The sequence below is a fragment of the Hippoglossus hippoglossus genome, chromosome 20 (assembly GCF_009819705.1).
Source record: "Hippoglossus hippoglossus isolate fHipHip1 chromosome 20, fHipHip1.pri, whole genome shotgun sequence".
Classification (NCBI taxonomy): domain Eukaryota; kingdom Metazoa; phylum Chordata; class Actinopteri; order Pleuronectiformes; family Pleuronectidae; genus Hippoglossus; species Hippoglossus hippoglossus.
The window spans coordinates 14,927,303-14,946,444 of record NC_047170.1 but is presented as its reverse complement, the minus strand read 5'-3'; the positions used below and the strand labels follow the sequence as shown (position 1 = coordinate 14,946,444).

General features: G+C 41.8%; 2 protein-coding genes and 2 long non-coding RNA genes across 9 annotated transcripts in view; 3 read left to right on the top strand and 1 right to left on the bottom strand.

Moving 5' to 3' along the window:
• myom1b (myomesin 1b) overlaps positions 1-1,984 on the top strand; it is a 20,633-nt gene extending 18,649 nt beyond the window's left edge. For all 4 annotated transcript variants that reach the window (XM_034571878.1, XM_034571879.1, XM_034571877.1 and 1 more), the window contains 6 exons: positions 15-120; positions 275-438; positions 677-713; positions 882-904; positions 1,232-1,287; positions 1,411-1,984. In XM_034571878.1, the coding sequence (XP_034427769.1) occupies positions 15-120; positions 275-438; positions 677-713; positions 882-904; positions 1,232-1,287; positions 1,411-1,671 (647 nt within the window). In that variant the 3' untranslated portion in view covers positions 1,672-1,984. The remainder of the gene's footprint in view (positions 1-14; positions 121-274; positions 439-676; positions 714-881; positions 905-1,231; positions 1,288-1,410) is intronic.
• LOC117753668 overlaps positions 1-19,007 on the bottom strand; it is a 26,331-nt gene extending 7,324 nt beyond the window's left edge. Inside the window, exons 1-2 of the long non-coding RNA XR_004612291.1 lie at positions 18,994-19,007; positions 18,298-18,302 (exon numbers count right to left, since the gene is read on the bottom strand). This is a non-coding gene — a long non-coding RNA (uncharacterized LOC117753668). The remainder of the gene's footprint in view (positions 1-18,297; positions 18,303-18,993) is intronic.
• LOC117753667 lies at positions 3,318-4,530 on the top strand. Its single transcript, XR_004612290.1, has 2 exons — positions 3,318-4,400; positions 4,489-4,530. It is a non-coding gene; the product is annotated as an uncharacterized LOC117753667 (long non-coding RNA).
• Positions 6,458-19,142, top strand: LOC117753664 (phosphatidate phosphatase LPIN2-like). 3 transcript variants are annotated; one of them, XM_034571883.1, is made up of 20 exons: positions 6,458-6,515; positions 10,374-10,574; positions 12,090-12,176; positions 12,264-12,556; positions 12,917-13,030; positions 13,196-13,322; positions 13,423-13,876; positions 14,264-14,363; positions 14,602-14,789; positions 15,137-15,230; positions 15,316-15,385; positions 15,464-15,547; positions 15,833-15,912; positions 16,291-16,441; positions 16,522-16,670; positions 16,771-16,857; positions 16,948-17,100; positions 17,726-17,840; positions 17,961-18,064; positions 18,146-19,142. In XM_034571883.1, the coding sequence occupies exons 2-20, from the start codon at positions 10,383-10,385 to the stop codon at positions 18,288-18,290; spliced, it is 2,787 nt and encodes a 928-aa protein (XP_034427774.1). In that variant the 5' UTR covers positions 6,458-6,515; positions 10,374-10,382; the 3' UTR covers positions 18,291-19,142. The 3 variants fall into 3 exon arrangements, with proteins under 3 accessions (XP_034427774.1, XP_034427773.1, XP_034427772.1); XM_034571882.1 differs by having other exon boundaries at positions 14,243-14,363; XM_034571881.1 differs by having other exon boundaries at positions 14,240-14,363.

The window sequence follows — 19,142 nt, the reverse complement described above, 5'->3', positions numbered from 1 at the left end:
TTCTATACTTGCAGCCAATTCCTCCACTCCGCTGAAGATCACAAGCACAGATGAGGGCATCCGACTCTACACCTTCGTCAACTTCTATAACGATTTACTCCAAGTGACATGGCACTACAAGTTAGTCCTCCATGCACTTTTATATATATATAAAACCAAGCACATGCACACCTGTGTTGAAATGGATTAACTGTTAGCTACTCTAGCAACTAGAACGGCATTTCATGTGGACATGTTTGTCACTGTCCTCTCGTCTGTATCGTCTCCCTGACAGAGATTCAGCCATCTCCTTCTCTGACCGTATAAAGAGCGGCGTGGTGGGGGAGCAGCTGTGGCTGCAGATCACTGAGCCCACAGAGAAAGACACGGGCAAATACGCCATCGAGTTCCACGACGGAAAGGGAGGCCTGAGGAGGACCGTGGAGTTGGCTGGTCAAGGTGAGAGCGAGAGTGTATTTATAACCTCCTGCTCCAAAGTGACGTCATACATTCACTGAGATAGCTTTTTAATCTATATTTCACATGCAGTATGTCTGAATTTAAAAGTTTTAGTTTTATGACCATTAACTGACTTTTTATACTTCTGTTTTGTAGTATTTTGCATTCATCAAGCTGAATGGCTACATCTCATTTAGCCAATAAATAAATATTAAGATTCCTAACTTTTGTTTTGCAGCATTTGATGACGCTTTTGCAGAATTCCAGAGACTCAAGTAAGTTATTATCCACTTGATAACCGACACATTAAGATGTATGGTGTGTTTTTCTTATTTGAGGAAATAAATAAATAAGTTCTGTATGATGAAGGTTAAGTCTTAAATTTCACTTCTCAGCAACTTTGATGTAATTTGTTGTTCCCTCTTTTTTTTTTACCTCCTCAGATCCGCTGCCATTGCAGAGAAAGGTAAGTAACATCTGATGATGAACCATCAGCAAGACCTGTTTGTTTTCTACTTTTATATTAACAATATAATGTTTCATATGATTTTTAAAAGCTATGTTTTTATTGTGACTAAAATTGAAAAATATGAGCAAACAACTTATGGATCCAGGGTGTTGATTTATCAGAAGTCTTTAAATACCGTCATAGAACAGGAGCTTTTAAGTGTGCGGATCTTTTCAGACTATAATTTAAAACACATTTCATATTACTCTGATTCATTCTAACAAGTCAAAGCTATCGGAGAAATGAAATGTTTATTCCATGTAATAAAATACATGTTTCTTTCAGGTCGTGCTCGAGTAGCAGGAGGTTTGCCTGATGTGGTCACCATCCAGGAGGGCAAGGTGCTGAAATAACAAACTAATTCATATGAGTCTTATAAACTCGACAGCTGACAGTTATTCCAAATGCTAAAATATAATTGTAATTTCTGTAATGTTCGATATTGTTTATGATCTGTGCCTCAGGCCCTGAATCTCACCTGCAACATTTCGGGCGACCCCGTGCCAAAGGTCACCTGGCTGAAGAACGACAGGGAGATCACGTCCGACGACCACTGCATCCTGAAGTTCGAGTCCGGCAAGTTCGCCAGCTTCACCATCACGGCCGTGAACACGTCGGACACCGGCAAATACAGCATCCTGGTGAAGAACAAGTACGGCACAGAGAGCGGGGACTTCACCGTAAGTGTCTTCATCCCTGAAGAGGCGGCCGGCAAGAAAAAATAGAAGCGGTCCAAATCTTGTCGTAAATATGTATAAAAGAAAGAAGAAAAAAAAACACTGGAAAAAAATATTTAAGGAGAAATAAAGGTGTGAGGTGTTTGTGTAGAATTTAAAAATTTACTCTAGAGGTGCTAAAACACAAAATGTGAAACAGTTTGGAGAGAATTTGATAAGATTTGATCAAATGAATCTGACTGAACATGAAGAGGTATTTGTGACCCATTCAAAAATGTCACTGGTGCAATTTTAGTTTGTGTAAAGTTGTGTTTGTGCAGAGAGGCACGTGTTGGCTTCTGTTTGCTGTAGAATAGGAAACGACACATTAGTTGAAGATAATGTCGTGTTGGTCGGACGCAACGTGGAGAAAACAAATCCTGAAGTCAGTGTCGAATGAATTTTAAACCCATGTTTTATCCTGTTTGCCTCAAATTATGTTGACTTACTTGCTGAAGCACATGAAAACTTAAATAAGCAGAGCTACTACTTTTTGTTCACGTCCTTGATATCAGTCTGTCAAGGACAAAACTGTTTTTGTGTAATCCTGATGATGAACAGACAAAGGGACAGGGGTGAAAACATAACCTCCTTGGCGAAGGTAAAAAAAGAAGAAGACAGTGTTTACAGACAACTTTAAAATCTCAAAATCACAAATGGCTTTTCTTTGATCCCTGTCCCCTCTAATGGGATTCACTGTCACAAAGAACAATCCACAATGTACCTTTCTAGCGGCTCGAGCTTGTTGGCTAATCAAGCTGAGATCATCTCTACGAGTTCCTCACACTTCTTGTGTTTTTGGTTTTTGGAGAACAACCTTTAAAGTCTGCCGTGACTCCACAGTCACTGCTGGAGAAAAGTTTGTCTCCTAACAAACTTGTTGCAAATGGACTAAAACGTGGTTCTTTAATGAAACGTGTCATTTCATCAGCCCTGTTTTCTGTTTGTTCCATTTGATTCACAGTCACTTTGAATGTTGTGATCATGACGACACTTCCCTTGTTTCATGTCTGTAACGAACACGTCAGCCCACCTACTACTCATCATTATTATTATTATTCACCGCTGTGATGACTTCCCCTTCACTGTGCACCATGTCTCCTTTACTCATAATGATGATGATGATGTGATGAAGATCACCATGGTGATTATTTCCTGTTCTCCCTGTTTCTTGATGAGACTAATAAAAAATGAGCATGTTCTCCCCCACTTCCTCTTCCTGCTCCTCCTCTTCCTTCTTTCTGAGTCGTCTCACTTTGGTCTGAACCCTTCACCCTTCACCTTCTCACTCGTTTCAGTAGATTCACCCCCCCCCCCCCCCCCCCCCCCCCCCCCCCACACCACCATTTCTGTACACTCGGACCTCCTGAGGATCAACCACCAGCATGGAGTCAACCCTCCCCTCCACTGTAATCCAACCCCAAACCCCTATTGGTTTATTGTTCATGGTGCACTTCACTGATGGTGCGTTGGAAACTCAAATAATGTGACATTCACGTCACTAAACAAATATACGGTAGAAATATACATTAACAACAACGGCAAACTTTATTATATAGCATTTTCTATGTGTAAAAAATGCAGCTCAAGGTCCTTTACATTAAACAGATTAAAAATAGAACATAGTAAGACAGGAAGCGAAAAAAGGGTTAATATGTCGACAGAGGATGCATTTCTAATATGTTCTATCATATAATATCTGAAACTTGTCTCGGCCTCTTCATCCAGACAAGCTTAAAATCTTTTTTTTGTTTCCTCCTGTCAGAGAACATGTGGATTAGCAGATCCACGTCTCTATTTAAGTTCACTGACTGGAAGTTATAGATGATGTAAAGCAACAGTGTTTTCACAGCAGCTCTAATAACACACAGAGTTAAAGGGGCACGAGTTCTCACGACAAAGTTCTTCTTCTATAGACGACAAATCTCTGCAGGAAGTCTGTGCAGCTGGGGACGTTTGGTTTGAAAGATGTGGGAATTTCCCAGACAGGGTAGATGTAACAAATACATTCTCAGATTGCATGATGTAGAGTTTTATTCTCTTACTTGTCTTATCCTGTAACTATTATCATGATGGAGGCCTCACTGTCTAAATCTGCTTCTGATTGAAATTGTATTAGATAAGATCAAATTATATTATGTAAACTGAGGAACACTTGCTTTAGCATTATAATAATATAAGATAATAATCACAACATGATTATAATAGAGTTTTTTAAACAGTAACTGGGCCTAAAAGTGTGTGTGGGCTAACTGACTTTTTGAATTTGGTCATTTAGGTTAAAATAAAAACATTGTCCCAGAGGGCTTCATAATTTTATACACGATATAATGAAGACCCTTCATATGGAAAAGTCATAAAATGTGTTTCAAAGAGAAATCATGTGATAAACATGATTCACTACAACACACTTAAAAATTAAACAAAGTCATATGACTAGATGACTTATTTTATGCAAGATTTCTTGTTTTTACTGTGATCAAGTGGATTATTTTGACAATGGTAGCTCTGCCCTCATTGCACTTCATGGGTAAGTAGTGGACCACAATTCTTTGGCTGATGATGTGATGGTTGAGTTTGCTGATTGGTTTCTAATCTCACGTTTGCCTCCTTTCAGCTGGAGACCACAGAGGGGACGCCTGACCAGGGCGTGACGTCATACTGGACCGACGCAGATGGAAATGTGGTGTTTGGCCCAAACACTCCCCAGGAAAAGATTGAGATGCAAAAGCGAAAGGGTGAGAGGGAATGAAACAGGTTTATATATGTGTGTGTGTGTGTGTGTGTGAAATGTTACTAATGATTGTTCACCTGCATAATCTCTAGCTAAGACGCCCCCTGTGAAAATGAAGGAAGACAAAAAGGAGAGAAAAAGTGAGGAATCGAAGGAGCAGAAGAATAAGATTAAAGTCGATGTCGCTGCCGAAACAAAAGCTTCAGATTCAGCCGAGAGGACACAGCCGGAGTGAATGAGAAAAGTATTATTTACTCATACATATATATATTATCTACAAGTTTGATGTGCAGTTTCATGTCAACTGTGATAGTTGTGTTTTCAGTTATCACAACTTTGATCACGTCTGTTTCTACTGTTTTTCAAATCTTTTTGATCTGGATATTTTATCTGTCAGTTTTATCCTTTTCCTATTTGTTTGAATAAAGAAGCTGTTGAAAATATTTCTGGATTGAACTCATCTCACTTGTTGGTATATGGTGTTTATAATGAGATTTGAGAATGCACAGAGTTACACAGGCTCGGAGGATTAAAGAGGCACAACACTCTCCTGTTGGAGAGAAGAACAAAGCAAACAGGAGAAATTCTTCAGGTGAAACAGAGCAGAAGTGATTCAAATCAACAAGTGTAAAAAGTTTCAGGGGTTCAGTTAAGATCATGGAGCTGCAAGGAGAACTGCAGCCCCTCAAATACTCACACGTGCAGATTTGGTGTTTTAAGGTTTATATAAATTCTTCTGCTTTAATGAAGCTAATTTTAATTCCAAATTAGTTTCGTAAACATTTTACTGGATCAGAACAAATAAAATAATACTTGTGGTGTATTTTAGCAAGAAAAAGGAAAAAAAAAATAGGAAGCATTAGTAAAAAAGTAATAAAGTGGAATTACATTAAAAACATGATTTTTGAGGTCATCGTGACCTTGAACTTCACAGTTTGTGACATTCCCCTCGAGGTGTTCTTGAGATATCATGATAACACGATGCCTCCAGCCGCTGGTTGTCACCGGCGCTGGGCCATAAAAAGTAAACATGCAATATAAACACAGAAATATAAAATAATATACACAGGGGTAATAAAGTGTTAACAGGATTGCAGACGGGAAGATGTTGACATTGCGTAGACATATTGAAACTGAACAGATAAGATGTGTCACACACGTCAATGAGGTATCAGTCCTCCTGAATCTATCCTCTGTGACTCAGCTGCTCATGAAGAAATGATACTTCCCCCTCCAGAGCCAGTGCACGGTTCACTTCATTTCTTCCTCCTCATGTTCATTTATCTGGTGACACTCCTGGAGCTGACGATTCAGGCTCAGTGTTGTGGAAATGTTCCGCCCTGTTGAGCTGCACAGGAGCAAATCCCCTGAAATCCTCCACCATCTGCAGAGCTGCTGCTGCTGCTCTGCTGCTGGAGCTGACCCCTGACCTCAGAATGGAGAAGGTGGTAAAATTAACTTTGTCCCAGTAAATGATTATAATAACTGACTGAAATAAAAAATATATATATGTTATTTTACACATGATTTATATTTTATCTGCGGACCATAGACTGTAAATAAAGAAACAAAGATGCTCACACAATCAACAAATTAAATAAAAACTGTCATCACTGTGTGATAAGAAATGTTTAAAATGACAGAAACCATAGAAACCATTATTTAACACGTGGGCTACTTTGACCTTTTTAATTTGGCCCATGTCCAAAGTGCTAACAAGGTTACAACAATAAAACAAGCTCAACCTTCAGCACACACACAATAACAAGTGGCAGTATGTTGTAAAACTGTATTATAACTATATACATGTACAATGTAACTCTGATAATGAACTTTAGTGTCCTTGTGCGGGAGGTGCAGGATGATCACGTGCAGGCTGAGCGGTGCGGAGTCACGTGGTGCGGCGGCTTCAGCAGCAGCAGAGAGGGAGAGAGAGAGAGCAGAGAGAGAGAGGGCAGAGAGAGGGCAGAGAGAGAGCAGACAGAGAGAGAGAGAGAGAGAGAGAGAGAGAGCGAGAGAGATAGAGCAGACAGAGATAGAGAGAGAGAGAGAGAGAGAGAGCAGACAGAGATAGAGAGAGAGGGACCGACTACTCCTGCTGCTGCTGCTGCTGTTGCAGGTACGATCATTTCACCTCTCATTATCCTCTATATACATGTATATAATAATAATAATAATTAAGACTCTGAGTTAGTGTTTGTTAAAGTCTCCTGTGTGATCGTGAACATCGCATGTGAACGGGCGAGAGCGGAAATTAGCGGTGAGCACGAGAGAGGAAACATTGTTTTTACAACAGCAATTTATTTATGTGCAATCTTTCTCTTTCTCTTTCTATGAAAAGATTGTTGTGTGTCCCTGAACGCATCATATCTGTGGATACCTGCAGGTTCCAACGTCCAATCTTAAGATACAAGTCACATTAACATCATCGACAGGTGCATGTGAGGCTGTGGAGCACAGTTTAAATATGTCATGAACCTCAGATCCTGTGGGGCTGATTGTTGCTTGATTGTGTGTTAACAGTAGCCTGTACTCGGATTTAAGAGATGTACACATCAACATACTGCCTCACATATGATCTGGGATATGAGAGTCAAATATTTACTGAGATTTATGGTGTTGTGACTCTGTTGCTATCATTTTAATAACTGATTCACTGTATGAGATATTTTAATAGAAAATCCTCTAAGTGGTGAGGATTTGCTGCTTCTCTGTTTAAAAAAAAAAATCACTTTTAACTGGAGCTGAACGATATGACTACAAAATATATATGAAGATAAATATTTTCATATATTTTGATAAATGTCAAATTCAAATTTCTGATAATTTATTACGGTTTTATCATCTGAAGTGAATTAAAACTTATTGTAGGCACCAGAATATTGCCGTGTTTTGTTGGTTACACACAGTGGCCATCGATCGAATACTTTTTTTATTGTATATGTTACTTTGCCGCTTCTTATTTTAAACCAGGGCTGAGCAATATGGCCCAAAAGTATATCATCATTTTAATATCAGTCATAATTATCAAGACAAGTGTCACATTACATAAGTGTAAAGACTGATTGTTGCCCCTGAGTGAAGGTTGTGGTTTTAAACTCTTCTTTATTAGCAGAGAATGAAAAATCTGATAAACAGCAAAAGATTTTGCTGTATTTTATTTGACGAATATTATATTGGGATAATTGCTGATATGGTTTTATTGCCCAGCCTCACTTTAAATTTAACATTTTCCAGGTTTGAGCTGTTTAGAACCTTTGATGGGTTTTTTTTCACAATTTTAAAAATAGATTAATCGTTATCCTTATCTGGATCCTTAATTTACAGTTGAGTCAAAACCCTGTGGTGCTAATTTGATTAGTTTGGTATTTATGTCTGAAATGAAAACATCAGTGACACGACACACTGGCTGACGCAGGCTCACGTTGGACACTTGGACGCATCGAGCAGGAGAAACGTGCAGAGACAGGGAAAGCTAGATTAGTCCTAATCCAGTGAACAGGATTAACACCTCTTTAAGGTCCCCTCTTTCCAAACAGGGAGTGTCATGGGTTGTGTTGGATTCGTCCTCAAACTCTGGCTCGAGAAGGAACCTGGATCTGTCAAGTTTAGGGAGCTCGGTCAGCTCATTATCATCTTATTATAATTGTACTGTCTCCATGGAGATCAAGTTAATGTGTTGAAACTTTAAACATCAAGCTCAACCAATCACAGGTCGGTCTCAGCTGTCAATCATGACGTTTCACCCGAATTCTATAGTGTCAAATAACCAATTAAAATCAAACTCATCATAAAAACACCTGAACATAGATCGGTGTGATAAGAACTACCTAAAATGACACAAACCAATTTAGAAAATTCATTTGACCTGTATTTTGACCTTTTCGTTTGTTCCATGTCCCATCAACTAACATGGAGGAGACAGGGTTAATGACCCATTCTGCAGACAGCCACCAGGGGGCGATAACAATGATTTGGCTTCACTTTTAGAGAGCAGTCATGTCGTCCTACTTTATTTACAGTATGAGCCATATACCTATATATCCAAACTCCTCCAGTCTAACTCCCTCAGTGGGTTTGAGTGGCAGTGGTCCCCACCTCAGCGAGAGGGGTTATGTAAGGGCTCAGGCTGGGGGTAGTCCTGTGGCTGTGGGGCTGGAGAGGTTGTGGGACGTGTGGTGCAGGAGCAGGGAGGCTGAGGACGGTCCACGCAGACCAGATCCAGTGCTCCTGTTAGATCTTGTTGGGGACACATGGAGCTCTCGGAGCGGTCACCCATAGAGCAGCAGGGCCAGCGGCTGCACCTGAAGTCCTCCTGGACTCTGGTGAGTTTGGGACTTTTTAAGTCTGGGCCATTATTATTCTTTGCGCTTTATAAAGATAAATGTCTGACTGGACGTTTTAGTAGGAATTTATTTGAAGCGTTCACAGTTTTCCTCTAACAATCTGGTGATAAAAGTATCTGATAGGGCTGCTAGCAGTGATTTTAATCATTGATTAATCTGCAGATTATTGTTGGATTAATCGAATATTGTTTAGTCCAAACAAATGTGAAAAAATTTGTGTCCCAGTTTCCCAGAGTCCAATGTGACGTCTTTGATATTCAAATCAACAAATATGAAACCAATCAGTTTCTGTCACCCAAACACTGAACCTCTGCAGATCATATTAGATTATGTGAAATGCTATTATGGGATGTGTTTTATAGTCTCATCCAATGAATGAAATACTTGAAAATGTATTACAAATCAAACTACTTTACCACACACACCAATTATGTTACCATGGAGCTGTTACCCTGATTTATTTGCAACTAGCCACACTGATGTCAAATGAAAGTGAAACCTTTACCTGAGCTGAATAACATGTTGTGGTAGAAACATCTCCATCATGGTATCCGTTGCCATAGTACCCAGTCATACTGTACATACTTTCCCATTGTGGTTGATATAATTTAGTGTTGTTTACTTTCAGCAGATGGTTTCTTTTGTATTTTCTCTTTGCCGTCCTCTAAGTTCATTCGAGTTTAGCTGGTGCAGAAGCTGCCAGTCATAGAAACTGAATGGTGTCAAAGTCCATCAGCTGGTATGCAGCTCCGATTTAGTCCATTGTGTTCAATACTGAAACACACACACACACACACACACACACACACACACACACACACACACACACACACACACACACACACTCACACTCACACTCACACACACACACACACACACACACACACACACACACACACACACACAGGAAAGACACAGAACGATTCTGAAAGTCGTGGTTGACGAGGATCAGGTTCATCCACATCCGTCACCGTCCACTGATCACAGCTGTGCGTAGAAGTGCTGTGACGTCATGTTGATGCCGAGTTAAGATGCACAGATTCGTTTTTTATCATCATTCAGTCGACCTGGATTCAAACTTTCATGCTCAAATCCATAAGTCTTTGTCCATTACAGATTTTCATTGGCTTTATGTTTTAGAAATCCACCACAGTGACATTGCCCTAAGTCCTTGTAGTCTCATTAGCCAAAGTGAATCATAAATAAACACAAAAAGCAAGTATTTACAGCACATTCAAATCCTTTTAACCTATTTGTTAGACCACAAACATTGAAAGTCGCCTATTCTATACTCACAGTTAAAGCCACAAGCATTAAACACAAAATTTGGGGTTCACCCTGGACAGATCTCCAGTCCACCACAGGGCCGACACACAGAAAGAACCATTCACACCTACAGGCCTTTTAAAGCCTCCTATCGACCTAAGCTTCATGTCTATGTGTTCTTTGTGGAGACAGAAACACTGAGTGTCTCCTCTGCAGCCGCCGTGTTGCTGCATTCAAGGACCTGATCAGCTCAGCTCTCTTTTGAGGCGCTGCGTTTAGGGACCAGCTTGCCTTTTCTTTGCAGACTTCATGGTGCCTTCTGAGATGTTTTTTTCCACAGGTAATTCAGGTGTGTTTGTGGACAGGTGGACACCATGAACTACGTGGGGCAGCTGGCGGGCCAGGTGCTGGTGACAGTAAAGGAGCTGTATAAGGGGATTAATCAGGCAACTCTGTCGGGCTGCATCGACGTGATCGTGGTGCGACAGCCTGACGGGACGTTCCAGTGCTCCCCTTTTCACGTCCGCTTCGGTAAACTGGGAGTGCTGCGCTCCAGGGAGAAAGTGGTGAGCCAACATTTTGTAGAAGGGAAATAATACGATTTTATTTTTGTTATCAACATGAGTAATTATTGCATTTTTTTTACCAACAATCAGAACCTGTTGTCTCTGTGCAAATCTGGCATTCTGCAGATTAAGGAGGATTAACTGGAGATAAGACGTAATACCTTATTAATTGGGCAACTATTAAAATCTAAAAAAGCTCCATCATTTATTTATCTATCAATAGCTGCACACTGATAGATTTTAGTCCTCCAAGCAAAACAGACTCAGGTGCCTGAGGACAAGAAGTAAAACTGTGACGCTTGAACTATTTCCGTCACTCTGCTTCTCACAGGAGCAGGTCGCCCTCTCGCTCTATTTATAGCCTCTGTGTGTAGTCGTCACTGTGGTGGTGGGACAAACAGGCTAAATCTCATCTTACCCTCTTACTGTCCTCCCACCTTGTTAAGATTCATCCCATTGAAGACGAGTGTCTCACAGAAGAGTCTTATCTGCCACAGACGAGCACGGAGACAGGCCGAGCGGCAAACAGTCACAGATAAGACTGAAAACCCTGTGGGTTCCAAAAACATCCTGTGTCACTGTGAAGGAGACAACCAGGAAGAGTTAAACCATCTTTACCTCTTATTAAATGTCAGTTGTGATCAATTTCACAAACTTTCTGATAATGAAAAGGTTGAAGGAGACTTTTCTCTGCACTAGAGAGCGATAAGAATTATATGAGCTGATGCAAATATAATTTAAAAAAAGAAGAATTGGCAATGTAATTGAGGTTTGATGTGAAAAAAAGTTCATATTGGTCTATTTTTGATCGATTAACCAATAAATTGTTTGGGCTTCACAAATTCTAATGAAAAAAGAAAATTGTTTCCCAACTTAGAAGAAATTACTCCAGTTGGTAACATACTTCAGTTATTAACACGTAAACGAATTAAGTTTGTTCAAATTTAAGTTGAAGACTTTGATTTGAAAGAACTTAAATCATTTGTGTGTGACCAATTTTTCAAACTGGTGAACAATTCTCTTTTTTCAGTAATACGTTGACTTGTTTTTAAACCAATTCAGAGAAAACCCCAGTTTGTTAAATCCAGGGACAGAAGTTGTGGTACAAGCTGTTCCCTGTTTTTCTCTGTGGATTAACTCTAATTCTTCCGGTAAATCTGTGGCACAGTTTTATCCACGAACCGTATTGTACACATTCCTATGGTGCTTTAACACCTCATACATGCTTGTTTAAAACCTGAGGCCAACTGAGGAGAACATGGTGACCTGGCGAGTATCAAGCTATTTTCAGACTCAGGAAAATGGCTGAAAAATTGGGTCTGGACATTTTCCAGAGTCTGTTTCAGATAAGAGGAGCGTAGCAGGAGATTGTCGGATCAATCACATTCACAACAACAGGAAAACGTCCGGAAGCCCCGATAGAGCAAACGGAAAATCACGTGTATTTGTTTGCAGCACATCGACATCAACTGTTATCACCAACAGCTCCTGAAGTGTTTTTGTTTGACTCTGCAGATTGACATAGAAATCAATGGAGAACCTGTGGAGCTACAAATGAAGCTTGGAGACAACGGAGAGGCCTTTTTTGTTCAGGAGCACAATGTGAGTTCTGTACAGTAGGTGGTTAAAATGAAGCTGTTCACTCGTAGAAATCAATCACGTTGATGCACGTCTCCTCCCCCGACACAGGACATCGTCCCGGCCCACCTGGTGACCTCGCCCATCCCCACAGAGGAGCTTCAGTTCCGGAGCAGGGAGCCCAGATGTGGGGGATCAGCGGCGGAGATCGGTCTGAGTCCGGAGGACCCGGCCTCTGGAAACATCCAGCCCTGCTCCAGCTCAGGAGGCAAGAAGAAGAAGAGGCGCCGGAGGAAGCACAAAGCTGAGCCACGCAAGGAGGAGCAAGCGGCCACAGCTGCAGGCGGAGAGCTGGAGCTGTGTGAGCTCAGTTCAGACGAGGAGCTCAATGCACACAACGGACGGTGAGTGGAGACGTTAGGTTGGTTGCTTAGAATCTCTTATAAAGATGGATGACACGACCGCCAAAACACCTGGATTGCCCCCTGGTGGAGAACATCTCATAAGCCCAGCCTCCTCCATTTGAGATAATTGGACAAAGTCTAAATACGCGTTAATACTGTAATCAGGGAAAACATCAGGCTTAGTTCAGGCTCGGACACAATAAACAGAATTCCTGTCCGGTTTGGTTAGTTTTCTGTCAGGCTCGGACCGGTTCGGACAGATTTTTGCACGACAACTCTTTATTCTTTAAATCTTTATTTACAGTCTATTGTTTATTGTTCTTTGTTGTGGACCTTTTGTTGATCGTCTCCCGTCTCCAGGGCGTCTTCTCTCTCCACGGTGAACAGCAATGACCACAGACAACCTTCCCCCTTCACCGCCCTCGAATGGGACAGCTACCCCTTCTCCGACGGCGACTGGTCCCCCTGCTCCACGTACGACCCCCCCACACGCTGTCTACTTACACATTTACACTGTTCATACAAGCAGAGAGAAGAAGCAACATTTCAAATTCACTTGATCAAAACAGACAGGGCCAAGTAGAACAACTCACTCCCACCCGTTACAGCCGACTCAGTGAAAATGTGTTTTTCTTGCAGGAGGGAGATGTCCGAGCCCATGTCCCCCAAGAGTGACTCCGAGCTGATGGTGAAGTCGACAGGGAGCGCGCTCAGGGCCGAGTCCCACATGCAGTGGACGTGGGGGGAGTTTCCAGAATCTACAAGGGTAATGGCTCAGATCTAGACTCGTAGAATCTGCGCTAAACATATATATTGTATACACGTATATTAAAGCTTTACTTTGTGCCGCACTGTCTTTCATTCAGGTCAACAAAAAGGACAAACCCGTGCCAAAGGTGTTGACCATCACTCCCTTGGGGAAAACACATTTCAGGGTTATCTTGAGCTCCGAAGAGATGGAGGAGGGGTCGAGGGAAAGAGCGAGGGACACGTATCCCATTTGCAGTATTGTTAAACCAGAGCCTCGCACCATCAAACCACAGCCCGCTGGAGCTTCGCAGCATGATATAAACATCGAACAGCACCAACCCGACCTCTCAAATTCAGCGTGCAGCAGTTTCACCTCTGAGCCGTGTCAGAATAACTCCGACCCCAACATAAAAAATGAGCGGAAGACCCGGTGGACGTCCTCGCCGCCCGGCCGCAGGGAGAGCCGCTCTACTGCCAGCGGAGGCAGCAGAGTGGCCGGAGACTCTTCGGCAGTTTGTGTCGAGACAGAAGCTTCGTCCAAACCCACAGACTCCCCTTTGGGCAGGAGAGGTAACATAGCTCACTTCGTTTTATAAAAACAATGAGGTACCCAAACCAAAAAATGACCTTTAATGAAAAGAGACTTAAGGACAAGTGTCTGTATAGGGACCAGATGAAACTTGTTGGAGTGGGGAAAACGCTGCAATACCCTCATCCTAATTTCTCAATATAATGCAGTATATTTATGTTTATATATGAGAAGATGAAAATGGTACCAAAAAAAGAAGCAAATAAAATAAAAAATACGTTTTGGATAAATTAGTCCTAAGAAGTGAAGAAGCATTGTTATTTGAATGTCAGGAAGGATGTGGTTTCTGTCTGGGCCTGAGTAGAAAAAAGGAAGTGAAACTAATGCATTCAGCGTTTTCTCAGCAGACTCGTCTTCGTTTCACTCAGGTGTGAGGAAGAGGAGTCAGCATCAGGGCCCTGAAGACATTTACCTGGACGATCTGAACGCACTCGAGCCGGATGTGGTCGCCCGCTACTTTCCCAAGAGGTACAAACCAATAAAGTCGTATTCACTTCCTCAAACGGCTGCAGCAAGCAGGCAAGACCGTCGCAGGTTAAAGTGACACCAAGCAACTTTTTATATTACCTTAAAATAGCTGCTTCAAAATTAGTTTGATGAGAATCAGCTCCAGCAGGTTGAAGAATAGAGCTGAACTGTGAAAATAAGTCATATCATAGAAACTGAGTGACTTTAATGTGTTAAACTGGAGCGTGTGTGTTTCCAGTGAGTCCGAGCAGGTTCCTAAACACTGGGTGGAGATGGGACGGCGCTCTGGGTCTCAGTCGCCACAGTCGGTGGGCAGCGCCGCAGCGGACAGCGGCACCGAGTGTCTGTCCGACTCTGCCGGCGACCTCCCTGACGTCACGCTGTCGCTGTGCGGAGGCGTGGGCGAGAACTGTGAGATCCCTAAAGGTAATTCATCATGTGTATTACAAACTATTATTATATTGATTTCTCATACAGGAAGTTCAAAGTTAGTTTGTATTTCAGGGATTTAAAATAAAAGGATTTCCATTAAATCCCTTTAATCTGCCCCACATGTTACTTTCTAGTGACATATGTTAATTTTACTTTTTATCTACATGTGTAGATTTCTATTTCTTTATTTCAATGTGACAAATTAAGCTTTAAATCTTTGAAATCCTTCTATGTGTGAATTAAATTAGGCTGAATTACATATTGAATTTATTTGGACTGTTTGCGCTCTGCTGACTGACTTTCTATCTCATAATGAGGCTTTTATGTTTCATTTATTCCAGAAAAATTCATGGAGCACATCATCACCTACAACGAATTCGTAGAGAATCCAGGGATCATTGATAATCCTAATCTGGTGGTGAGGATTGCAAACAGGTGAAGCTTCCTCCTCTCTAATCCACACTCTCTCTTGTTACTAATTGAGTGCACATCACAGCTCACAAGCTTTCTCTCCCTCCAGGTATTACAACTGGACTCTGGCAGCACCGTTGATACTCAGCATGCAGGCTTTCCAGAAGAATTTACCCAAGGTATCCTCTGGTGTGATGTGTTTTTTATCCAGCGTCAGCACATGACATCTGTTTACACATGACATATTTATTCTGCAGGCGACAGAGGAGGCCTGGGTGAAGGAGAAGATGCCAAAAAAGTCGGGACGCTGGTGGTTCTGGAGGAAGAGCAGCGTGAAGCAGGTATCAAACGTGTGACTCGGCCAATAATCTGCAGGCGTAATGAGTCACAACTCCGTCTGTGTGTGTGTGTGTAACACTGCAGAGATCAGTGGGGATCCCACACTGTTTAAGTATATTTGCATTGTAAATATGACACAAATGAGCCGGTACAACAAATTCATCCTCCTGATTTGCATCATTATGTAAAGACTAATTTATATCTTGCATTTCACTGCCCATTGATTTTAACGATAGATTCTTACGTCACGTCATTAAAAGGACGATAATATCTCCTCCTCTCCTCAGTCGTCAACAGAGACAAAGCTAGAGAGACAGGAGTCGCTGACCAGGGAGAGTCCAGCCCTGCACCAGGCCCCAGAAACACAGTGAGTCAGCAGCAACACACACACTCACACACTCACACACTCACACACACTCACACACTCACACACTCACACACTCACACACACTCACACACAGTGTTGGGTAAACATGTGCCACAGAGGCTGGGATAGCATGAAGATTTTGAACAATTTACACATAAGCAGCTATTTCGATTCTTCTTTTTGCTTTGATCTCAATATCTTTAAGGATTTTTTTTTCGTTTTTAGAGTAAAGTTATGAGTTAAAAACAAAAAAAAGCAAATTTTGTACCTAAAAAGCCACAGCTACTCGCAGGCGATGAGCTCTGCTGCCCTCTGGTGACCGTAAATCACTCTTCTACTCTACTCGTCCTGCTTCAGACTGCGTTCTCTCTCCCACAGGCACAAAACATCCGAGTGGTCGAGCGATGACGAGACTAAAGAGCTCAACGCCGCGGCACCTGCTCTGATGCCTAATGAGCGTGAGCAGACAGAGGACCCGGCGCCTTGTCCCTCCTACAAGAAATCCCTCCGCCTCTCGTCTGACCAGATAGTGAGACCACCCAGTACTCATTTACTTTGGCTAAAACTGTGGTGATTGTTTTTCTAAACTCTGAGTATTTTCTCTCACAGTCCAGGCTGAAGCTCAGGGACGGGCCTAATGACGTCAGCTTCAGCATAACCACGCAGTACCAGGGCACGTGCCGCTGCGTGGGAACCATCTACCTGTGGAACTGGGACGACAAGGTCATAATCTCCGACATCGACGGCACCATCACCAAGTATGGGAACATCCAAAACTTGTATTCCAGTCTATTCCCAGGCAGTTAAATCCCCCTGGATAAGATGATGTTTACTACCCAGATCATTTCCTTCCCACAGATCCGACGTGTTTGGTCAGATTCTGCCTCAGCTTGGCAAAGACTGGACTCACCAAGGCATCGCTAAGCTCTACCACTCAGTGCACGAGTAAGACCGACGACTGTGAACTAAAAATGGTAAAGATGGCAAATCTGATCTAATAAATCTAATCTATCAATGACTATCTTCCCTCTTCAGGAACGGGTACAAGTTCCTGTACTGTTCGGCCCGAGCGATCGGCATGGCTGACATGACGCGGGGATATCTGCACTGGGTGAACGACAGGGGGACCCTCCTGCCTCAGGGGCCCCTCATGCTCTCCCCCAGCAGCCTCTTCTCTGCCTTCCACAGGTGGGAAACCTCGTCCCTGAGCATCATCATCGTCTGGATGAGACACAGTAAAGATGAAATAAGACCTCTGGTCTCTGGAGATAACAGTAGTGTTATTAAAGCCAGAAGCAGGCGGTGTCTGTGTGTGTATGTGTACAAAATAACTCAACAATGCACTGACGGATTTACACCAAACCTGGTGTGAACATTATGAGGGTGTTTATCTCAAGGTGATTAACTTTTGGAGCTTAAAGGTCAAATGTCAAGGTCAACAAAATATGATCTTTAAAAAAATTCACATATATATCTCCACAAATAATCGAGCTAGAGAGACAATGTCAAGATTTTATGTCATAAAATATGTGACCAACAATTTTCTACAGGTATCTCTTTATCCTATAAGACACGACCTACAGTTTATATAGACAGCTTTGTCTTTGCTCAAATTAAATCTAAAGTACTTGTTACATCATCCTGAATAATTCTTAAAATCCTCAGACTTTACTGCAACATTTGATTTATTCTCTCAGATTTTTAACGCGTAATATCCCGTTATTATGGTTATTTTGTGGATTGTTTTTGATGCCCACCGACTCAAATGAAGCCGTCAGAGTCTGTAACACTTTATTTGTAATTCTCTTGTCAGAGAGGTCATAGAGAAGAAGCCGGAGAAGTTCAAGATCGAATGTCTCACCGACATCAAGAACCTGTTCTTCCCAAACATGCATCCCTTCTACGCAGCCTTCGGAAACAGAGACAGTGTAATGTTTAATCATTTTTTTCTCTTTCCCTCTACGGATTATATTTTATTAAAAGTGAAGGATTTGCTGACCACAATGAAAAATGATCCTTATTGTCTGTTTCTTTCTTCCTGTATTTAGGACGTCTTTGCCTACAAGCAGGTGGGTGTGCCCGTGTTCCGGATATTCACCGTGAATCCCAGAGGGGAGTTAATCCTCGAGCAAGCCAAAGGAAATAAAACATCGTAAGTACCAAATCACCACTGGAGTCAGTGTTTTTGTTTCAGTATTTATTCATTTTTTACTTTATTGTTGTTTCTGTGTAGTTACAGTCGGCTGAGCGAGCTGGTGGAGCACGTGTTTCCTCTGCGGAGCTCTGAGCACAGCGCCACCTTCAGCTGCCCAGAGTTCAGCTCCTTCTGTTTCTGGAGGCAGCCGATCGGCGAGCTGTGTTTAGAGGAGCTGCTGTAACTCAGACTGGTGCTAATGTTATTGATTCATTACCTGAAATCAACTGAACTGAGCTGTGATCTATTTTACACATCTGTATGCACTGACTTCAAACTGACTGAATCCAGTCTCTCCTCCACACACCGACTCAAGCACTTATTTAGTCAGTGGAGGTTAAACTTTTCTTAGAATGTGATCAGTATGAAATTTAAGTACTTGACTGAAGTGGAACATTATCTGCCTGACTTAGGAACCAAACATCCAGTACATGGAGTATTTATCGCCCTAGACGTCCCATTAAAGGCCTTATTTGCTCTGTGATGGTTATTTACTGTATATGAATCATATATCTCTGCTCCAGAGCTTTAGGATTTTGCAATATGATGCTAAGGAGAAATGTGAAATGATTTTTCACAGGTGAGAATTTGTAGAATCTGGAGGAAAAAGCTCTTTCTGAACTGGAGCTGCTGCTGCTGCTAGTTAAAGTATTACATCAAGAAAAACTGTTTTTGACAAATTCTGGAACTCATCTTTGAGACATTTCTGCCGGACTTGTGAGAGCTGCAGTATGATATTAATGTTCTGCCAATTTTCTTTCCATGCTCGGTAACAGCTGCTGGTTAAATTGAATGCCTTCTTTCTATGAAAGTGATAAACTTTGTGTGACAGGAACACACAGTATTAACTCTTTAGTTTTACTTTGTGAAACTTTACAATGAAGAACTTTTGCTGCTGCTGCTGCTGGATGTGTTTCCTGCTGATGTTTCTACCTTGTGTTGATCCAAGGTGTCAAACCTATAGATTCTTGTGTGTGTAAAGTGTTGTCACTGTAAAAGTGTTCAATAAAAAGTATTTTGTAGAATGGTTCTTTCA